Source organism: Sphaeramia orbicularis, unplaced genomic scaffold, assembly GCF_902148855.1.
Source record: "Sphaeramia orbicularis unplaced genomic scaffold, fSphaOr1.1, whole genome shotgun sequence".
Taxonomy (NCBI): domain Eukaryota; kingdom Metazoa; phylum Chordata; class Actinopteri; order Kurtiformes; family Apogonidae; genus Sphaeramia; species Sphaeramia orbicularis.
The window spans coordinates 65,903-86,956 of record NW_021941596.1 but is presented as its reverse complement, the minus strand read 5'-3'; the positions used below and the strand labels follow the sequence as shown (position 1 = coordinate 86,956).

At 42.2% G+C, this 21,054-nt stretch overlaps 2 protein-coding genes and 1 long non-coding RNA gene across 3 annotated transcripts; 2 read left to right on the top strand and 1 right to left on the bottom strand.

Annotated features, from left to right (window-relative positions):
• Positions 1 to 1,474: 1,474 nt before the first annotated feature.
• On the bottom strand, positions 1,475 to 8,369 carry LOC115416367 (trafficking regulator of GLUT4 1-like). Its single transcript, XM_030130113.1, has 6 exons — positions 8,236 to 8,369; positions 5,822 to 6,019; positions 3,398 to 3,662; positions 3,033 to 3,289; positions 2,529 to 2,661; positions 1,475 to 2,409 (listed from the first exon to the last, which is right to left on the bottom strand). Exons 3-6 carry the CDS (start codon positions 3,606 to 3,608, stop codon positions 2,393 to 2,395), a joined length of 618 nt encoding a protein of 205 aa, XP_029985973.1. The 5' UTR covers positions 3,609 to 3,662; positions 5,822 to 6,019; positions 8,236 to 8,369; the 3' UTR covers positions 1,475 to 2,392.
• Positions 8,128 to 16,280, top strand: LOC115416365 (zinc finger protein 771-like). Its single transcript, XM_030130112.1, has 3 exons — positions 8,128 to 8,398; positions 10,646 to 11,109; positions 15,582 to 16,280. The coding sequence occupies exons 1-3, from the start codon at positions 8,206 to 8,208 to the stop codon at positions 16,068 to 16,070; spliced, it is 1,146 nt and encodes a 381-aa protein (XP_029985972.1). The 5' UTR covers positions 8,128 to 8,205; the 3' UTR covers positions 16,071 to 16,280.
• A 1,713-nt stretch (positions 16,281 to 17,993) lies between these two features.
• On the top strand, positions 17,994 to 19,010 carry LOC115416368 (uncharacterized). Its single transcript, XR_003934960.1, has 2 exons — positions 17,994 to 18,534; positions 18,574 to 19,010. It is a non-coding gene; the product is annotated as an uncharacterized LOC115416368 (long non-coding RNA).
• Positions 19,011 to 21,054: the final 2,044 nt, after the last annotated feature.

The following is a 21,054-nucleotide window of genomic DNA, read 5'->3' as shown; positions in this document are numbered from 1 at the left end:
TTATAAAACTGTCACTTTCTGATGTATCGACAACACGTCAAACTAGCTAATTAGCGTTAGCCTCACAGCAGCAAAGTTTTCTAAAACCCCAAAACTTCATGTGCATTTTTGGCACCAAGTTGGCGGTGGGTCAGGGATATTTCAACGAAAGGAGATATCATTACTGAGCAAACATATTACAATTTCTTATACTTTATATGTACAAAGTGCTAGTCAGTTAGCATTCCTGCTAAATGAGGCTACAGTCTTCTGTAAAAGCATTCGGTAATAAATACTGTAAACATGCATTGGTTTAAGGAAATGACGGACTGATTCAGTTCCGTAACACCAGCTTATTTCCTCAGAGTCGTCTGAAACCATCGCCCACCAAGTGTCCGTTAGCAAAACATCCGTTAGCAAAACGTCCGTTAGCAAAACATCCATTAGCAAAGCGTCCGTTAGCAAATGCATTCAACCAGGTATAAACGCAGTTCTTCCTGTTCAGCAGCGTCACATGGACGGTCAATGATAGAAGGAGTTTTCTGTTGAATTAAAGCCTTTTTTCGGCCAAAACGGTGGCGATTCTCACGTTGTTTAAAGTCAAATGTCCCAATTAGTGACATCAGATTAACACCAAGTCTGATTATTAGACCAGAGAACATGAACCTGAACTATGACGTGAATTAACCCTGAAACGTGTCGAGTCTGTAACTGAGGAAACATTTTCTTTATCATCTAAGACAGTGTTGGTCAAACTGTGGGGCGGGGCCTCTGGGGAGGGGCGTGAAGGCTTACCAGGGGGGTTATGGGATCACTCCTGCGTGTTTTTTTTTCTTCAAGTTAGAACATTTAGCAGGTGGAACTAATGTTTTAGCGTTGGAGCACCCTGGACTCATTTAGGGACGTACACCAAACCAATCTACCAGAAAATAATGAACAACAGGGTGTCATCTGCATAGAAGTTTATATATGAACAGAACTGGGCTAACAACAGAGCCCTGTGGAACTCCTTGTGGGATTTTCTTACTGTTTCTTGTGTTTCTCACTGTTTCTGGCTCTATCCACCTCTTGGATGTGGTAGAAAAGCATGATTTATCCTGCGAGAAACAGAAACATTAGAAGACATTATTTTATATATAACGCAACTGATCAACTGTAGACAAAAAGAATCATCAACGATCAGTTTCTGGCATGAAACTAGCAACGGTTCTTACTTTTTGTTTGTATACCCACATCAGTAATTCCATTTTCTTTTTTTTAATTAAAAACTTGAACTGAATGGTCCTTTCCGACCATATCCATATATATACTTCTAGTGTTTTATACGGTTTGCCTTGCCTAGAACGTATAAATGTAGATGTTGTCACAGTTCACGTCATGCTCTGTTTTTCATGGGAAGACTTCGCATTTATCTTTTTGGAATGATTGCTTTAAGGCATGTGTTTTTGTTCTAATTAGATACAAAATGTGTTATTCGTAGTAGTATTTTATTACGACCGAGTAGTTGAATGTTATTTCATCAATTTGATTCACTGTAGCATCTTCAGGAACCAATAGGAGGGGCTGATCCTGGAGGAGGGGCTTTGAGGAGGATCAGATGGTTCAGTTCAAGGCCTTTTTGATGGTGAATTTTCAGAAGATTAGCGTTAGTGTTTCTACCTCCATGTTTTTATGTCCAACAGGAGAACATCGATGGCACAAACTCACATTTTTTTGCTTTGGAGTTCAAAGACTCAGACAGTTCATCTTCAAAGCAGCATCTTTCAGTTTCACCTCAGTTTCTAATATTTTGGCATCAGAACCCGTAAACCGGGTTCCTCCAGTTTGGTCCAGTTCAGCATAGGTGTCAATAATCCTGTTACCATGGAGACAGACGTCCACATCCACGGGACAGAAACCAGTCTGAGGAGACAAGCTGCTGCCACCGAATGAACCCTGAGCCATCCTTTAGTGGGTGGGGGGGTCGAGTTCATTGGGGGGTGGGTTTGTTGTGTCGTGGGGTAAGTCCATTGGGGGATCGGTTCATTGCGAAGGTCGGTTCATTGGGGTCAGTTCATTGAGTTGGGGTGGGTTGGTTGTGTTGGGGGGGTCGGTTCATTGGGGGGGTGGGTTGGTTTATTGTGTCATGGGGGGGCTGGTTCATTGGAGGTGGGTTCATTTAATTGGGGGGGGGGTCGTTGGGGGCGTTGGTTGTGTTGGAGGTAGAGCAGCAGGCGGACCATGCTCGTCGTGCAGCAGAAACAACAGCAAAGAACTGAACAGGTTTTTTTCATTGGTTTTTTCATCCAGTGTAGGCGCTTATTATCAGTAGTGCTTCGTAAACCAGGATGGGGTGGGGGATGGGGGTGTGTGTGGGGGGGTATGTTGGTTCGAGGTCATCGTCAAGTCGGTCTCTCCAATCCACGAGATTTCATCAGGATTTTAATATCACTGCAGAGAGAAAAGATACTTGAAACATGTGAAAACAGTCAGATTAACACCAACACTAATGTTTAACATCAGATTTATCTTTATTTACGATTACAGACTAAACATCAGCTGATACTTACAGCCCCAGTTAAGGGCGATGGCCGCTGTGATGATGGCGATTCCACCCAAAATGGAGACGACGGACAGAACCATGGCGTTCCGCCCCAGACGCCGAGCGCCGTCAATGTTTCCTTGTTGCAGACTGTTTCTGGACTGAAGAGCAGATGAGACACAAATATTTGAGACAGATTCAGGTTCAGACATGGTCCAGGTTCAGACACGGTCCAGGTCCAGGTTCAGACGCTGGACATAAACATATTCAACGTTCAAATCCAGATTTAAAAGCTGATGAAAGTGTTTGGAGGTAAATTCATTCTGTAAATGAGGAAAATATTGGCTTGACCCAAAGTTTATGATGGGAGTAAATGGACTCATCTAATTTTCATATTGTGATGTCATATGACGGTGGCCATATCGGATGCTCGTCACAATATTGCGACTTTGGTGCTTAAAGGATTAACCCTTTGAATACCTAAACCTGTCCATTTTCATGTATGTTGTTGTCATGGTTACCAATATCGTACCATGACAGAGAAGGTGAGCGCTACGATGTTGATTGGCCACAGCGGACAGAAACAGGACAGGATGGCCAGGATCAGGTAGTCCCTGGGTTTTGATCCATCAGCGGCGCCGTCAGCCATGGCACTGGGCCGACGGGTCAGCGAGGGGCGGGGCGAGTTGGCCGACATGGAGCCCGACCGACTGCTTGGGCGAGGCTTGGCGTGGAGCTTCGGAGATGCCGTTGGAGACAAGTCGGCCATGACAGGGGCCACACCGTTACCTGGAGGGAAGGTCAGAGGTCAAAGAGGACGGACCGGTCCATTTGGACAATGAAACTGAAACTAAAGGTTCTGTTCTGTTATTTCTGATGAAAGAATCAAATGTTTACTCGTCTCCAAGTTGTCGTTGACGACCGTCAGGTGGTCCATGCCTGGTCCCTCCTGTTTGCCGTCTGTCATCGAGGGTGGGGCTTGCTGCTCGGCGGCGGGTTGTGAGGTCATGGCATCTCCATTTGGCTGCGTGCTGATTGGCTGCTCTGTGTGCTGAGGCTCCTCCCCCACGCTCCCGGATGGCTGGGCGGTGCTCGGACTGGCGGCCATTTTTACAAAATGAAATGACGAATCAACGAAGAAGAACTGAAGGTAGCGAACGATCTGAAACACGGAGCATAATAAAATAAAAATTGTATATAATATACATATGTTCAAATATACAGATGTCGTTCAGTTCGGATTTTTGTTTTTAGTTTAAGGAGGATTTGATTTGATCCTGAAACGTGAACATTTATTGTTGTGGTTTTATTGAATTCAGGTACTGTTGTCCTTTTTCTGTTTTTTACCTAATAATAATAATAATAATAATAATAATAATAATAATAATAATAATAATAATAATAATAATGATAATACTTGTAAATACTTAAGTTCAGTCTAACCTACAGTTTAGAGATGAACAACCTGATATTTAAAGAATAAAGCAAAAATATTGCAGAATAAAGTAATTATAAAAGAACAACGCAAATGACAAGAAAAACTGTCAAAGTTGTGACGTTCTAAGCAAAGAATTAGAAAAGTCCAACAACACATGCATCAGCTGTTTGTGTTTGATATGAACTCTATTTTTCACATAAATGATGATTTTATTCTCAAAGTAAAGGTTTTATTCTTGTAAAATCATCCTGCTGAACCATACAGAATCCTATAGAACCCCACAGAACTCTGCAGAACCATACAGAACCCTACAGAACCTCACAGAACCCCATGGAACCCCGCAGAATGCACGTCACTGGTTTAGACTCAGACCACCAAACAAACCAAGTCAGTGTTCTGTTCTGTTTAATGGAACCACGTCCCTGTCCTGCAGACTCAGTGTGTTTTAAATCCATGAACATAACATTCATCAGATCAGACTTAGATGATCAACACTGGACGCATTTAAACAGTATCAGTATGAAATATGTATTGAATATGGAATAAATATTGACTAAATATGTATTTAATATGTCGTATGTGTCTTAAACCTTTAGTCTTTCATTGATTGTTGTCATTTCAACCCTTATATAATCATTGAATCCAAAGGAAACAGATTCTATTTATGAATCTACTGGATACACAAACATAAACTAATATATATATATATGAGTAATAAACTCTATTATGTCCATGAAAAACATCTGATAAACATTAGTTTTACAGTCATTGAATCGGATCTTTTTTTATTCAACTAGAACCAGTGACTTTAAAAACAGAAAACAGGTTTAATTAAAGACAGAGACAAATGGAACCAGTCAGACCTGATGGTTCCGGTTCTAGACTTTATCTGTTCTAGAACCTGGATCTGACTGAACTAAGACCTGAAACAGACCCAGAACCAGACGGGTTCTAATTAATAAATAAATGAATACACACACACACACACACACACACACAGACGTCCACAGAGTCAAGTACGTCTGACTGGAGGCCTTTAGTGAAGTGTCTTCAGTTTTACTTTCAGTTTGTACCGTCGTATGATCTGTGTTCTGAATGTGAGGAACGTATGACATGGAATGCAGGGAACCACCCCTGAATAAACCCTGGATGGACTGCTTTACAGACGCACTACAGCAGGGGTGGAAACATATATATGGGATGTCCCAGTCTGATCTAAAGATCGGAATCAGCTGCTGATTTGGCATTTTTTAAAAGATCAGATCGGATAAAAGAAATCTTACTATAAAGACTTGAAACATGTGTTTTCTGTTTTAAATAAGTATTTGATGTTTGATTTCCCTTTAATCCTCAAATAATATCGTCTCATTTTTAGAAAACTATATAAGTATAATTTTTTTACTGCACAAATAATTGGACTTTTACATTGGGACATTTGAACCCAATAATGAGTTGAATTGTCTACTTTTTGTTCAGGCCTTTTTTACAGTGTCTAGAACGGTTCTATCAGGGTTCTGTCAGGGTTCTAACAGGGTTCTGTTCTGTTCCATCTGTTCACTGGAGCTGCATCCTCATCCTGAAGCTGAGACATTTATTCTGCTGCAGTTTGGATCAGAACCTGAACCAGGTGGAGGTTCTCCACATGCTGGACCTGGTTCTGTTTCAGGTGAAGCCCGTGTCTGCGTTTGTTTCCATCAGAGGACGACGCTGCAGAGGCTGAACCAGTTTGATGCATAATTCACAGTGTTTGTCTGAGCACAGATGGACCAGAGGCAGGAGAACCGACAGAGAACTGACAGAGAACCAACGGGGAATGGAGGAGAACCTGGTGTGAGTGATGCAGACACACCCACTCACATGTTCCAGAACCATACAGCTCCTACCTGGTCCTAGTCCACAGGACGCCACAGGTTCATGTTGTCTGTGCAGAACCGACAGAACCCAGACCCGGAGCCTCAGGAGGGTGGAGGCAGTTGCCGTGGAGACGCTGGAGGTGCCTTCAGGTCTCTGCTGGTCCTCCTTGTGGTCCTGGTTGTATAATGATGCAGAGTCGAGGATCTGCTGCAGCTTCGAGTGCTTCACTGCAAAACGTAAAGAGGAGGGAGGGAGGGAGGGAGGGAGGGGGGGTGGGGGGGTTCAGGAGGTGGATAAGTGAAGTTGGACGCCCTCAACACCACTTCCTGTCCAGACCTTCATCCACAGTCCAGAGTCCACATGATGAACCCAGAGGATCCAGGTGATTTTATACCATATTTACACTTTTATCAGTTTATTTTATACATGAATCCGTCTTTTCTATTGATTTATTTTTTTAAATTGTGCTGCTGTAACAAAGATTCATCAACAAATTTAAGTGAAACAATACAAATTCTTACGCTTATTTATCTTTTATTCCCAACATTATTCAAATCATTTTTTTGAATAATTACATCAATTTGTACAATATGTAATAGACAATATATGATCAATATGATAATTAAAGATAAATATAGATAAATAAGTGCATTAATGTAGTTGTGCTATCAAAACTATGTGGTTCTACCGTCGAAGAACTAACAGTTGTTGTGGTTCTAAATGTAACAGATATATAGTTATTTTATTGAACAGTTTTAATACATTTAAGGTCAAACAATAAACAGAACAAAGACAAAAACGACATTAAAAAGAACAAACCAAATATACCTTGAACATGTGTCATTGTTAGAGTTTATTCTAATATTTGAATGTCCATCAGAATCAGTTACTTCATTATTATTATTATTATTATTATTATTATTATTATTATTATTATTATTATTATTATTATTATTCCTCTTCTTGCTGCTCATATTTTGTAGGAGTCCAGGCCGTTACCGGTACTTGACTTCCGGTTGTGTATTTGCTGATGCAGCTGAATCCTCCGTTGCACCAGTCCGTTTTTCTGTTCATGTCCAACCCAGTCCCGCTAATGGAAACACAGACAGAACTGACTCTAAAGGGTTAATGAGGACATTTAATGAGGACATCAACATGATGGGACTGAATTAATTAAACTAATCACAGATTTAATATTAAATATGAAACCGTTCAAACCTTTGAATCTATTATTACCTGAACATGAGTTTAACTCATGTGTCTGTACTGTCCCCTAGTGGTCACACACACAAACTACCTATCTATGTTCACACTAAAAACGGGTTAAATTAAAAAAAACAACAACAACAACAACAAAACGATGTTTTTGTACTTTTAACAGTTATTTAGTTGAAGTTTTTCCATTTCCTTTTTTATATTAAACATATGTGTGAGTGGATCTATCTATCTATCTATCTATCTATCTATCTATCTATCTATCTATCTATCTATCTATCTATCTATCTATCTATCTATCTATCTATCTATCTATCTATCTATCGAGAGAGAGAGAGAGAGAGAGAGAGAGACAGAGAGAGAGAGAGAGAGAGAGAGAGAGAGAGAGAGAGAGAGAGAGAGAGATCCACTCACACATATGTTTAATATAAAACTGCAGAAAATGGAAAAACTTCAACTAAATAACTGTTAAAAGTACAAAATATAATAGATAGATAGATAGATAGATAGATAGATAGATAGATAGATAGATAGATAGATAGATAGATAGATAGATAGATAGATAGATATCTGTTGCACCAGTCCGTTTTTCTGTTCTTGTCCAATCCAGTCCCACTAATGGAAACACAGACTGAACTGACTCTAAAGGGTTAATGAGGACATTTAATGAGGACATCAACATGATGGGACCGAATTAATTAAACTAATCACAGATTTAATATTAAATATGAAACCGTTCAAACCTTTGAATCTATTATTACAGCAGTTAAACTCATGTGTCTGTACTGTCCCCTAGTGGTCACATACAAACTATCTATCTATGTTCACACTAAAAACGGGTTGAATTTTTCAAAAAAGTTTTTGTACTTTTAACAGTTATTTAGTTGAAGTTTTTCCATTTTCTGCAGTTTTATATTAAACATATGTGTGAGTGGATCTATATCCACTCACATATCTCTCTCTCTCTCTGTATACACACACACACACACACACACACACACACACACACACACACACACACACACACACACACACACACACACATTTTGTGAGTTTTTTCGCGTGAACTCCTGTGTTTTCAGAATAAAGGACTTCCGGTCGGGCTCTTATTGTGAACGCAGCTCCAGCGGCTCGGAGCGGGCCGTTTCCGGTCGGTTTGTTATTGTCTGCGTACGTTTCCGGTGTGGATGCGGCCAAAATGACCAAAGTGCAGCTGCTGAACGCCTACCTGACGGAGCGGCTGACGGTGGTGGTGAAGGAGATCCTGGCCGTGGTGGAGGACACGGTGTCCGAGTACCGGGAGGAGGCGGCGCGCGCACGGCAGGAGAACGACAGCCTCCGGCGGCAGCTGCGGGACATCCTGCTGCTGGAGGCCGAGACCGAGTGGCTGAGTAAGGGCTGAGGAGGGCCGCGGAGCCCGGAGGAGCCTCCGACCGGCCCGGTTACCGGTTCACCGGGGTTTACAGTTAAAAACCGAGTCGGACATGGGTTTGAACGTCCGTCCGCGTCGATCAGTAGACGGTTCGAACACCGGCGACCGGAAATAAACACAGTCGAGCGGAAATAAATCGCACAGGACACTTTTCTGTCCATGTTGGTCGGTACCGGTCCGAGTCTTTTACGAACTCGATTCTTTCGGTTCGTTCATTTGTTGAGAACCGATTTATTTGGTTCACAAGTGAAATAACAAAACATCTAATGAGCGTTGGTCGAACTAACGGTGTTAAAATACTGAGTGTATGTTTACGACAGTAGAACAGGTTTAATGTGTCTGTTGTGTTTATGAGAGAAGAACAAAAATATAAAGCAGATAAAGAACGAAAATATAAAATAGATAAAGAATGAAAATATAAAGCAGATAAAGAACGAAAATATAAAATAGATAAAGAATGAAAATATAAAGCAGATAAAGAACGAAAATATAAAATAGATAAAGAATGAAAATATAAAGCAGATAAAGAACGAAAATATAAAACGGATAAAGAACGAAAATATAAAACGGAAAAAGAACGAAAATATAAAACGGATAAAGAGCGAAAATATAAAACAGATAAAGAACGAAGAATAGAAAAGGTAGAAAAATTTATACGAGTTTTGCAACAAAGATGACTGTCAATAAGGAAATGGTTCTATTATATATTATATATCATTATTTCTATCTATCATTCTATCTGTCATTCTATTGTTCTATTTATCATTCTATGATTCTATCTGTCGTTCTATTGTTCTATCATTCGTTCTATCTGTCGTTCTATCATTCTATCCATCTAATGTTTCTTAAACCGTCTTTGTTCTCTGTGTGTTTAATTTAATTTGTGTGTTTTCTCGTGATTAAACGTTAACATTTTAAACATTCATCTTTAACTTCAGATCGTTACATTCACTTCGTTTGTTCATGTTCTAATCTGGCTCTGGTTTAGGAGGATCTAGTCTCCTTCAGCGGTTCAGTAGATCCATGAATGATTCGGTTCTACTCTTCCGCTCTTTCATTCAGTTGTTCACTACCTCAGCTCCATTTGTCCGTCGCCGGAAACTAATCTGGCGATGCCGTCAGTGTTGTTGCCATGGAGACGACCTGCTGCAGGGTTCGACCCACAACACTTCCACCTCCTACAGACTGACTGAAGGAGTGAATCTGACAAGTTTATGTGATAATTAACAGAACATTAGCAAAGAGCTGCTGAAGAGAGTCAACTCATTCACTTAAATGAATTGATTCTTTTGAAGGATTCATTGGTGAATCGTCTGTCACTGGTTGGTCCGTCCTCTGGTGGATGGTCTGAGCAGCAGAACCAGGTCCAGTTGGACGGATCGAACCCCGGGATCTGTTAGGTTTACACCGAATGTATCTAGAACACAAACCAATTTATGATCTTAACGGAATTACCAGAAGGAATAGAACATTATTATCAATAGAACATTATCAGTAGAACATTATTATCAACAGAACATTATTATCAGTAGAACATTATTATTAATAGAACATTATTATCAATAGAGCGTTATTATTAGCAGAACATTATTATCAGTAGAACATTATCAGCAGAACATTATCAGCAGAACATTATTATCAGTAGAACATTATTACCAGTAAAACATTATTATCAGTAGAACATTATCAGCAGAACATTATTATCAGTGAACATTATTATTAATAGAACTTTATTATCTGTAAAACATTATTATCAATACAACATTAGTATCAGAACATTATTATCAGTAGAACATTATTATTAGCAGAACATTATTATCAGTAGAACATTATTATCAGTGGAACATTATCAGCAGAACATTATTATCAGTGAACATTATTATTAATAGAACATTATTATCAGTAGAACATTATCAATACAACATTATTATCAGAACATTATTATCAATACAACATTATTATCAGAACATTATTATCAATAGAACATTATTATCATGGACCAGTTCTTATTCATCAGTGAATGTGGTTCTGTAGGTTTTTCCGTTTCATAAAAGACTTCAGTGTCTCTGATTTCATCTGAAGTTCAATGAAAAGGAAGATCTTACTGGAACTGTTCTAACCTGGTTCTGACCTGATGGATCTGAAACAGGACCAGTTTGATGATGTAATGTTGATCCGGTTCTTCTGGTTCTTGTGGTTCTTCCAGGATCCACTGGGTCAGTTCTGAGTTTCGCACCCCCCGAGCATCAGTCCACCGATCTGGACCAGAGTCCCCACCCCCAGGAACCTGACTCCCCCCCAACCCGGCCCCGACAGCCCCCCGTGGTACCAGTCCAGTTGGAGACCCCCCCACAGCAGAACCTGGTCCCGGGTCAGGAGCAGGCGGACCCGGTCCCAAAACCCGAGGGGGTTCTGAAACCCAACCCTCTACTGGAGCCTCCTCAGTCCTCCTTGGTCATGGTGGTCCAGGAGGAGGTCCAGGTTCTGGCCCCAGCTCGGGTTCCAGTTCTGATCAAAGCTGAACCAGAGGAGGTGAACGTGAGTGAACCTGAACACACCGCTGACGGTGCGACGTGGGAGGAGGCGGGGCTGCGATGCATGACAGAGGTGGACAGGATCCAGACAGACTCCCACGAGACCCAGAGGACCAAGACCAGCACCCGGGACCAGGTCTGGACCCCCACACACAGAACCAACCTGCCCCACAGACTCATGGGTAACAGGTTCAGGACACCGTCAGAGTTCAGTCGACTCTAGAGTTAAAGTTTAACAGAACTGCACTAAACCAAATTAAACTAAATTAAATTAAACTAAACTAAACTAAACCAAACCAAACTAAACCAAACTAAAATAAACCAAACCAACTACAGTTAAACTACATTATATACAGGTAAAATAACTACATTAAACTAAACTAACTACATTCAACTAAACTAACTACAGTTAAACTAAAGTAACTACAGTTAAACTAAACTACCTGCAGTTAAACTAAATTAAGTACAGTCAAACAAATTAAGTACAGTTAAACTAAACTAACTACAGTTAAACTAAATTAAGTACAGTTAAACGAAATTAAGTACAGTTAAACTAAACTAACTACAGTTAAACTAAATTAACTGCAGTTAAACTAAACTACCTGCAGTTAAACTAAATTAAGTACAGTTAAACAAAATTAAGTACAGTTAAACTAAACTAACTACAGTTAAACTAAATTAAGTACAGTTAAACGAAATTAAGTACAGTTAAACTAAACTAACTACAGTTAAACTAAATTAACTGCAGTTAAACTAAACTAACTGCAGTTAAACTAAATTAAGTACAGTTAAACAAAATGAAGTACAGTTAAACTAAACTAACTACAGTTAAACTAAATTAACTACAGTTAAACTAAACTATGTACTGTTAAACAAAATTAACTACAGTTAAACTCAATCAACTACAGTTAAGCTTGCCCATGGGGCCCGGCCGGGCACAGCCCGAAAGAGCGACATGGGCCTGTCCTTCGGTGGACCCACCACCCACCGAGGGAACCGTAGGGACCGGGTGCATTGTGGATTGGGTGACAGTCGACAGCAGGGGGCTTGACGACCCATTGCCCGGAACCAGAGTCTGGCTCTTGGGACATGGAATGTCACTTCCCTGGGGGGAGGAGCCAGAGCTGGTGAGGCTTGAGCTTGTTGAGAGGTACCGTCTAGATCTAGTGGGGCTCACCTCCACACACAGCTGGGGCTCTGGAACCCAACCCCTCAAGAGGGGCTGGACTCTCCACTTCTCTGGCGTTGCCCACGGTGAGAGGTGGCGGGCTAGCGTGGGCTTGCTTATAGCCCCTCAGCTCAGCTGCCGTGTGTTGGAGTTCACCCCGGTGAACGAGAGGGTTGCATCCCTGCGCCTTCGGGTCAGGGACAGGTGCCTCACTGTTGTCTTGGCCTACGGGCCGAACAGCAGTGCAGAGTACCCAGCCTTCTTGGAGTCCCTGGGAGAGGTGCTGGATGGTGCTCCGATTGGGGACTCCATTGTTCTCCTGGGTGACTTCAACACTCACGTGGACAACGACAGTGATACCTGGAGGGGGGTGATGGGGAGGAACGGCCTCCCCGATCTGAACCCAAGTGGTGTTTTGTTATTGGACTTCTGTGCTAGCCACAGTTTGTCCATAACAAACACCATGTTCGAACACAGGGATGTCCATAAGTGCACTTGGCACCAGGACACCCTTGGCCGGAGGTCGATGATCGACTTCATTGTCGTGTTATCAGACCTCCGGCTGCGTGTTTTGGACACTCGGGTAAAGAGAGGGGCAGAGCTGTCAACCGATCACCACCTGGTGGTGAGTTGGATCTGCTGGCAAAGGAGGAAGCCGGACAGACTCGGCAGGCCCAAACGTGTTGTGAGGGTCTGTTGGGAACGTCTGGCAGAGCTGATGTCAGCACGGTCTTCAACTCCGGGAAAGCTTCTCCCAGATCTTGGGGGAGGCTGGGGACATTGAGTCCGAGTGGACCATGTTCTCCACCTCCATTGTCGAAGCGGCTCCTTGGAGCTGCGGCAGCAGGGTCTCCAGTGCCTGTTGTGGCGGGAATCCCTGAACCCGATGGTGGACCCCAGAAGTAAGGAATGCCGTCAAGCTGAAGAAGGAGTCTTATCGAGCCTTGTTGGCTCGTGGTACTCCCGAGGCAACTGATGGGTACTGGAAGGCCAAGCGTGCTGCAGCCCGAGTGGTTGTGGAAGGAAAAACTCGGGTCTGGGTGGAGTTTGGGGAGGCCATGGAGGAGGACTATCGGTCAGCTTCGAGGAAATTCTGGCAAACCGTTCGACGCCTCAGGAGGGGAAAGCAGTTCCCCACCAACACTGTTTACAGTGGAAGTGGGGGGCTGCTGACCTCGACTGGGGACGTTGTCGGACGATGGAAGGAATACTTGGAGAATCTCCTCAATCCCACTGCCATGTCTTCCATGGAGGAAGCAGAGGCTGAGGTCTCAGAGGTGGACTTGTCCATCACCCAAGCTGAAGTCACCGAGGTGGTTGGCAAGCTCCTTGGTGGCAGGGCACCGGGGGTGGATGAGATTCGCCCTGAGTACCTTAAGTCTCTGGATGTGCAGGGACTGTCTTGGCTGACATGTCTCTGTAATATCGCGTGGCAGTCGGGGACAGTACCTCTGGATTGGCCGACCGGAGGATGTGCTCCAACTACAGGGGGATCACACTCCTCAGCTTCCCGGGGAAAGTCTATTTCAGGGTACTGGAGAGGAGGATCCGACTAATAGTTGAACCTCGGATCCAGGAGGAACAATGCGGTTTTCGTCCTGGTCGCGGAACACTGGACCAGCTCTATACCCTCTATCGGGTGCTCGAGGGTTCATGGGAGTTCACCCAACCAGTCCACATGTGTTTTGTGGATTTGGAGAAGGCGTTTGACCGTGTCCCTCGTGATATCCTGTGAGAGGTGCTTTGGGAGTATGGGGTCCGGGGCCCTTTGCTAAGGGCAGTCCGGTCCTTGTATGACCAAAGCAGGAGCCTGGTTCGCATTGCCGGCAGTAAGTCAGACCTGTTCCAGGTGCATGTTGGACTCTGACAGGGCTGCCCTTTGTCACCGGTTCTGTTCATAATTTTTATGGACAGAATTTCTAGGTGCAGCCAGGGGCCAGAGGGGGTCCGGTTTGGGGACCACAGGATTTCATCTCTGCTTTTTGCGGATGATGTTGTCCTGTTGGCCTCATCGAACCTGGACCTCCAGCGTGCACTGGGGCGGTTTGCAGCCGAGTGTGAAGCGAGCGGGATGAGGATCAGCACCTCCAAATCGGAGGCCATGGTTCTCAACTGGAAAAAGGTGGTTTGCCCTCTCTGGGTCGGTGGGGAGCCCTTGCCCCAAGTGGAGGAGTTCAAGTATCTTGGGGTCTTGTTCACGAGTGAGGGAAGAATGGAGCGTGAGATTGACAGACGGATTGGTGCAGCGTCTGCAGTGATGCAGTCGCAGTACCGGTCTGTCATGGTGAAAAAGGAGCTGAGCCGAGAGCCGAAGCTCTCGATTAACCGTTCAATCTATGTTCCTACCCTCACCTATGGTCATGAGCTTTGGGTCATGACCAAAAGGACAACATCCCGGATACAAGCGGTCAAAATGAGCTTCCTCCGTAAGGTGGCTGGGCGCACCCTTAGGGATAGGGTGAGGAGCTCAGTCACCAGGGAGGAGCTCGGAGTAGAGCCACTGCTCCTCCACATCGAGAGGGGCCAGCTGAGGTGGCTTGGGCATCTGTTTCGGATGCCTCCCTGGGGAGGTGTTCCAGGCATGTCCCGCCGGTAGGAGACCTCGGGGAAGACCCAGGACACACTGGAGAGACTATGTCTCTCGGCTGGCCTGAGAACGCCTCGGGGTCCCCCTGGAAGAGCTGGAGGAGGTGTCTGGGGAGAGGGAAGTCTGGGCATCCCTGCTTAGACTGTTACCCCCGCGACCCGGCCCCGGATAAAGCGGAGGATAATGGATGGATGGAGTTAAGCTAAATTAACTACAGTTAAACTAAATTAACTACAGTTAAACTAACTACATTAAAGTAAATTAATGTTTAATGTTCACATGAAACTTCATAAATCTGGGATGTATGTTTTGATTGCAATTAAAGTCACGATGTCAGACTTTAAACATGTTCATATGTCCAATTATGTCATCAGGGGTTGTGGCCTAGAATCATGACACACCCCCTTGAGATGGATTCATGTGTAAAAGAACTGATTTGTTGACTGTTTTTGAGTCAGAACAGGCTTCGATGGTTAGAGTCATTAAATAAATACATAATTAATAATAATTATTATTTGTTAATTATTGTTAATAATTATTAACCAGTGAACATGGTTTTATAAGATGCTAAATTATAATTATTATAACTAATATATTAGTAACTATAATCTCAAACAAACTGATCAATAAAAACAGGATAAATCAATAACAGGATAAATCCTTGCATTCAAACTGGTTTAAATCGATGCGTTTGATTAAAAAGACATCTGTGGTGTTTCTGTTTTCGTCGTCATTCTGTTGATTCGTGGTTGTTCATAAGCTCCGCCCTCTGCCTTCATCTCCTCTTTTTTTCGCGTTTGTCTCCGTGTTCCGGCGTCTTCTTCATTTTAATCCGATGTTTCTTTGACTCCAGGAACTGTCCTCGGTGGTGGCGGACGACGACAGCGGCACGGCGTCCTACGTCCCTGAACTGGTCCACCGCTGCCCCCGCTGCGGCGAGGCCTTCGGTCAGGCTGCAGGGCTCCGCCTCCACCTGGAGCAGAAGCGAAAGACGTACGCCTGCGACTGGTGCTGCAAGTCGTTCGCGCAGTCGGCCGACCTGCGGCGCCACCTGCGCACGCACACGGGCGAGCGTCCGCACCGTTGCACCTTCTGCTCCAAGAGCTTCAGCCAGAGGGGGAACCTGCGGCGCCACCTGCGCATCCACACAGGCGAGCGTCCGTACAGCTGCCCGTTCTGCTGCCGCACCTTCAGCGACGGCGACACCATGAAGAAACACAAACGCACGCATTCGGGCGAGAAACCGTACGGCTGCGCTCACTGCAGTAAGACCTTCAGCAGCGCCGGCGGTCTGCAGGTGCATCTGAGGAAGGACCGCTGCTACGCCAGTGCCAACGCATGAGTGCCTGAGCACCGACGGACGGACGGAAGGATAGGGGGCGGGGCTCAGATGGGGCGGCGCCACCTGCAGGACTGCATCAACTGCACAAGACGTTCCTGATGTTGATGATATGGACAAAAGTCTGTGGACGCATTGAATTCAGGCGCTTTTTAAAGACGTGAATGTAGTTTTAAAATGAACAGGTCCAAACCCTGAACCTGGTCCAAACCTTGAACCAGCTCCAAATCTTGAACTAGGTCCAAAACCCTGAACCAGGTCCAAACCTTGAACAAGCTCCAAATCTTGAACTAGGTCCAAACCCTGAACCAGGTCCTAACGTTGAACCAGCTCCAGATCTTGAGCTAGGTTGCAACGGTGAACCAGGTCCAAACCTTGAACCAGGTCCTAACCTTGAACCAGGTCCTAACATTGAACCAGGTCCTAACGTTGAACCAAGTCCAAATGTTGAACCAGGTCCAAACCTTGAACCAGGTCCTAACCTTGAACCAGGTCCTAACGTTGAACCAGATCCTAACGTTGAACCAAGTCCAAATGTTGAACCAGGTCCAAACGGTGAACCAGGTGCAAACCCTGAACCAGGTCCAAATGGTGAACCAGCTCCAAATCTTGAACTAGGCCCAAATGTTGAGCCAGGTCCAAACCTTGAACCAGGTCCAAACGGTGAATCAGGTAAAAATGCTGAACCGGGTCCCAATGTTGAACCAGGTCCTAAAGTTCAACCCGGTCTAAACCTTGAACCGGGTCCATGTGGACACAAAACAAACCCCCCCTTTTCCACCAACATTCCCAGGGCGGTTTAATTTCCTGGTAAATGACTCCTGTTCATCTGTGGTTTGCATTCGGTTCATTCACTTCAGACTTGTTCGTTTCCTGTTGATGTTCTTCTGTGAATCTGTCGGATTCAAACAGACACAGATTATAACAACGACCACTAGAGGGAGTGGAGCCCAAAAAACTCACATTCTACGCATTCAACCTATAGATACGATGAAGCCCCAGAAGAAAATACGAACACTGTCACTACGACAATACAGTCATAAATATGGAGATAAAACCTGTAATTTTACAAGAATGAAGTCGTAAAATTATGAGAATAAAGTCGTAATTTTAAAATAGGTGTAAAAATATCTTCATTTCCAGAATACAGTTGTACCCGCTGGTCTATTAGCCCCACTCACCAAATACTGAACCTATTAGCCCTGCCCACCATCAACACATTAGCATTAGTCGAAGGACTTTGAAGACAGTTCGCACACATTTGGGTTTGTTTTGGTGTAAGAGCTGAACAGGTTTGGAGTAAATTCTCTCTTTTATGAAGGAGGAACTGACTGAAGTGTTCGACTGAAGGGCTAGCGCTGTAACCGGAAACTGTCATCAACAAGGACTAAAGGTTACAGTTTATAAATTATGACTTTTTATCGCACTATTGTGAATTTATTTTCAAAATATTACGACTTCAATCTCATAAAAGTATGACATTATTTTTGTTAAATTATGTTTTTTTTTTTTTAAAACTACAACTTTATTCTCATAATATTACGACTTTATTCTTGTGGTGACAAATGTATTTTTCTGATGTGGCCTACTTCACCGTCATTGGTAGATTCACCAAGAAAACATATTCAGACTTAATGTAAAGTCGTAAAATTTATAAGAAAAAACAAATTTATCTGAACAAAAGTCTGAGTCTTTGAAGAAAAATCAATAATCACCAAAAAAAACAGAAATTAAAGGAAATTAAACGAATTATTGAAACCTTGATTTTCAGACGATAAAGAAGGAAATTTACTAAAAAAAATGTTGATGTTCTCTGAAATTAAACTAATACAGTGAAAATGCAGATTAAAGTTTTTAAAGTTAAATTTACGACAAAATTAAGACCAAAGTTAGAATTTACTCATTTTGTGAAGCTGAGGGGAACATTTCTTCATCTGTTTCCTTGGTTTTTATAATAATGACCTTGGTGGGTTCCACCAATCAGTGTTCTTCAACACACAGCCCCGCCCCCAAGAATTCAGGGAATCTGAAGAGTCCTGCCCCGTTTTCAAATCTTTGAAGGTTGGGTCGAAAGAAACTTTCGAGGCCGGTTTATTCAGTGGAAACATGTCCCAGTTTAAACGCTGCTGATTGGACAGCGTTGTTTGGGTGGGTGGAGCATCAGACGAGACGAACAACATAAATGAAAGTTCATATTCTGGATTTCAGCCAATGAACAATTAGAACAAAATAAAAGTGTCGTTAACATTCGACTGCGCTAGGCTCTGATTGGTCAATGACACGTGAAGCCCCGCCACCATTGACGGACATATGATCGTGACGTCGCATTTAAGATCATTTTACAGGTGACCACAGTGTGGAGGAGGAGGCTGTTACCATGACGACACCGTTATGTGGTCTTATTATTATGGGATGTTTTCTGTAACTTCATCCGTTCACTTTATTATTTGTAAAATGATCTTTGACTGTAAAATGGTTTGTCAGTTTCAGTCATTTTACATCTGAGGTCGTGTCCCAGCGGAGGGGGCGGAGCCTCGCCTGTCCACAGGTGGAGATCGGCCTCAGATTCAGCCGATCCAGCCAATCAGAGACGAGCACGGTGCTCACTTGTTGAGTTCAGGTGTTTTTAATGAATGTGTTTAATGGACGAAGTGTTTATGTCGTTATTTATTTCAACCTTATTTATTGGTTTGTTTGATTCTACAGAATTAAACTCATATTTACGTCCATGTTTTATAGTTTAAGAGGCGCCATCGTTGTCGTCTCTTCGTCCAGTTGCGATGTTCGTGTCTGAGTCGAATAAAACCCAGAGTTGGTTTATTTATTTTATTTGGTAGAAACAGTCGCTCAGTGAATGTGTTTGTGTTTTTTTTCGCAGTATTTTGTATCAACGTGAAATGTTCGTTTGGTTTTTTAATAAAATAAATGTTCAGTCAAACTGTTCATGTTCACTTAATTCGCACGTTTCAGCCAAAAACTGGCAAAATATTACAAAATTTTACCGTTTTAGTCACAAATGCACAATTAATTAAACTTGTTTTAAACATTCATCAAGCCTGAAAATTTCACCTCAAAAGTTATCATCATTATTATATTATGAGCATTATTATTAGCATTATTATTATTATTATTATTAGCACCATCATCATTATTATTATTATTTTTAATATATTATCCTCATTATTATTGTCATTATTTGTGGACATAATTAAGATAAATCCAACCTTTCTCGTCTCAATATCGCAGCATAAACATAAGAACAGTGGATTTTTAATATAGTTACAGATGTTTGATCCAGCTGAAGTCATTTAAAGGTTGGTTTTTCAGTCTGACCTTCGTCTTCGTCCTTCATCGTGGATCCTCTTCCTCAGGTGTTTTTACTCCTTCATTACCTGTCAGAGCAGGGGGTGGGATCAGACAGATGATTGACAGCAGAGCCTCATGTTTAAAGTCAATCTAAAGGTTGATTTTATTTTCCTTTCATGTTGTTTTTTTTCTCCTTTCATTAATTAACCCTTAGTCCTCAGGACATTTATGACATTTTTATGTGTTGATCATTTAATTAATTTCTACAGAATATTTGACATTTTTCATTTAATGGTACAGATCCATTTTACCCATTCAATTATGGTCAGTTTTTTCTGCATAAATCTCTAAAACCACTTCAGTTCTGCTCAAAGCTACTGAACATTTAAGAATGGTTGATATTTTAACCCTTCAAATGCCAGTCTGAGTAGTGACAATTTATTTTATTATAAAACAACATAAAATGAGATATTCTTTATGTAATTCGTGTTGGACGTGTCAAAGATCATCAATATCACTTATGGGTTTTTGTTTTTTTTTTTTACATTAAACACGTCATCATGTATAAAAAAGTGGCATTTAAAGGGTTAAATCCTGAAAATTATGGAATATTTGGTCATTTTGAGCAGAACTGAAGTGATTTAAGAGATTTATGGAGAAAAAAAAGACAGAAAAATGTCAATATTTAATGATTTTATATCAGTTTGTGTACATGTTTGTGTGGAGGAAAATAAATCCCACAGATGTAAAAGGTTCAAACAGTTAATGTGGTGATTTATGAATGAACGTTTCCATACATTTAACTTTTTATAAGTGGTTTATCATCATTTATTCTAATATGATCCTCTGTATTGGACATTTTTCAGAGTAAATCCTGTATTTTTCTATATTTAATTCACTGATCATGTAGATGTTCATTAAAACTCAGAGTAAATTCAAAGGCTATTTGATCAAAAAACAGAGAGAACTGAAAAAAAGAAGTGACTTAAAGTAAAGTAAATATTGTAGGTAAATATGTCAACAACAAAAACTGGTTAGAATACATCTATGTAGAATAAACTCATATTAAAACCAAATATCAACATTTGATTCAGAAATAAAGACATAATATTAAGTATAACTTACCAGATCTGAGTCAGATTTGACGACAAAAGTCACACACTTTGATCAGAATTATCATTGAAATGTCAAAGTGTTGCGTAGTTGCGTTCTTTTCCTGTGGGTGGTGCCATTCGCCCACAGATCAGACCAGCGGCCTCAGGTGCATTCAGTTGCATTCCAAATTTATTCAAGCATTTGACATAAAACACGTCATAGAAATAAATGTAAGAAGATGTGAAAAGCACAAGGTCGGTGTAAACAACATCCGTACATTCAGCCGTGCATAAAAGATTCACAAGAAGAAGAACACACTGAGCTGTACCTGAATGCATCATCGAGTCACTTCAACAGGTAGAAAACGGGGGGAGGGGGTCTAAAGGGGGGGTATAAAGAAGGTTCTCCACATTATTGCATCATGCAACGAAAGGAAGAGCCACTGGAGATTATTGACCCATGATGGTTTTTTCACCGTTGGAATTTAGTAGAAGTGCAAAAAAGACTGACCAGTAACTGGCACAACCACACCACGCAACGCCAACCCACAGCTACGCCCACCCACGGCTACGCCCACCCACCCACA

What these genes read in the sequence shown, in the direction of transcription:
- LOC115416367 (XM_030130113.1), bottom strand. Translation starts at nt 3,608, where the DNA reads ATGGCCGCCAGTCCGAGCACCGCCCAGCCATCCGGGAGCGTGGGGGAG. An exon ending in CAACGACAACTTGGAGACGA is followed by an intron (nt 3,290 to 3,397) that starts GTAAACATTTGA and finishes CCTTCCCTCCAG; the next exon opens with GTAACGGTGTGGCCCCTGTC. An exon ending in CGCTCACCTTCTCTGTCATG is followed by an intron (nt 2,662 to 3,032) that starts GTACGATATTGG and finishes TCTGCTCTTCAG; the next exon opens with TCCAGAAACAGTCTGCAACA.
- LOC115416365 (XM_030130112.1), top strand. Translation starts at nt 8,206, where the DNA reads ATGACCAAAGTGCAGCTGCTGAACGCCTACCTGACGGAGCGGCTGACG. An exon ending in GGCCGAGACCGAGTGGCTGA is followed by an intron (nt 8,399 to 10,645) that starts GTAAGGGCTGAG and finishes TGGTTCTTCCAG; the next exon opens with GATCCACTGGGTCAGTTCTG. An exon ending in AGACCAGCACCCGGGACCAG is followed by an intron (nt 11,110 to 15,581) that starts GTCTGGACCCCC and finishes CTTTGACTCCAG; the next exon opens with GAACTGTCCTCGGTGGTGGC.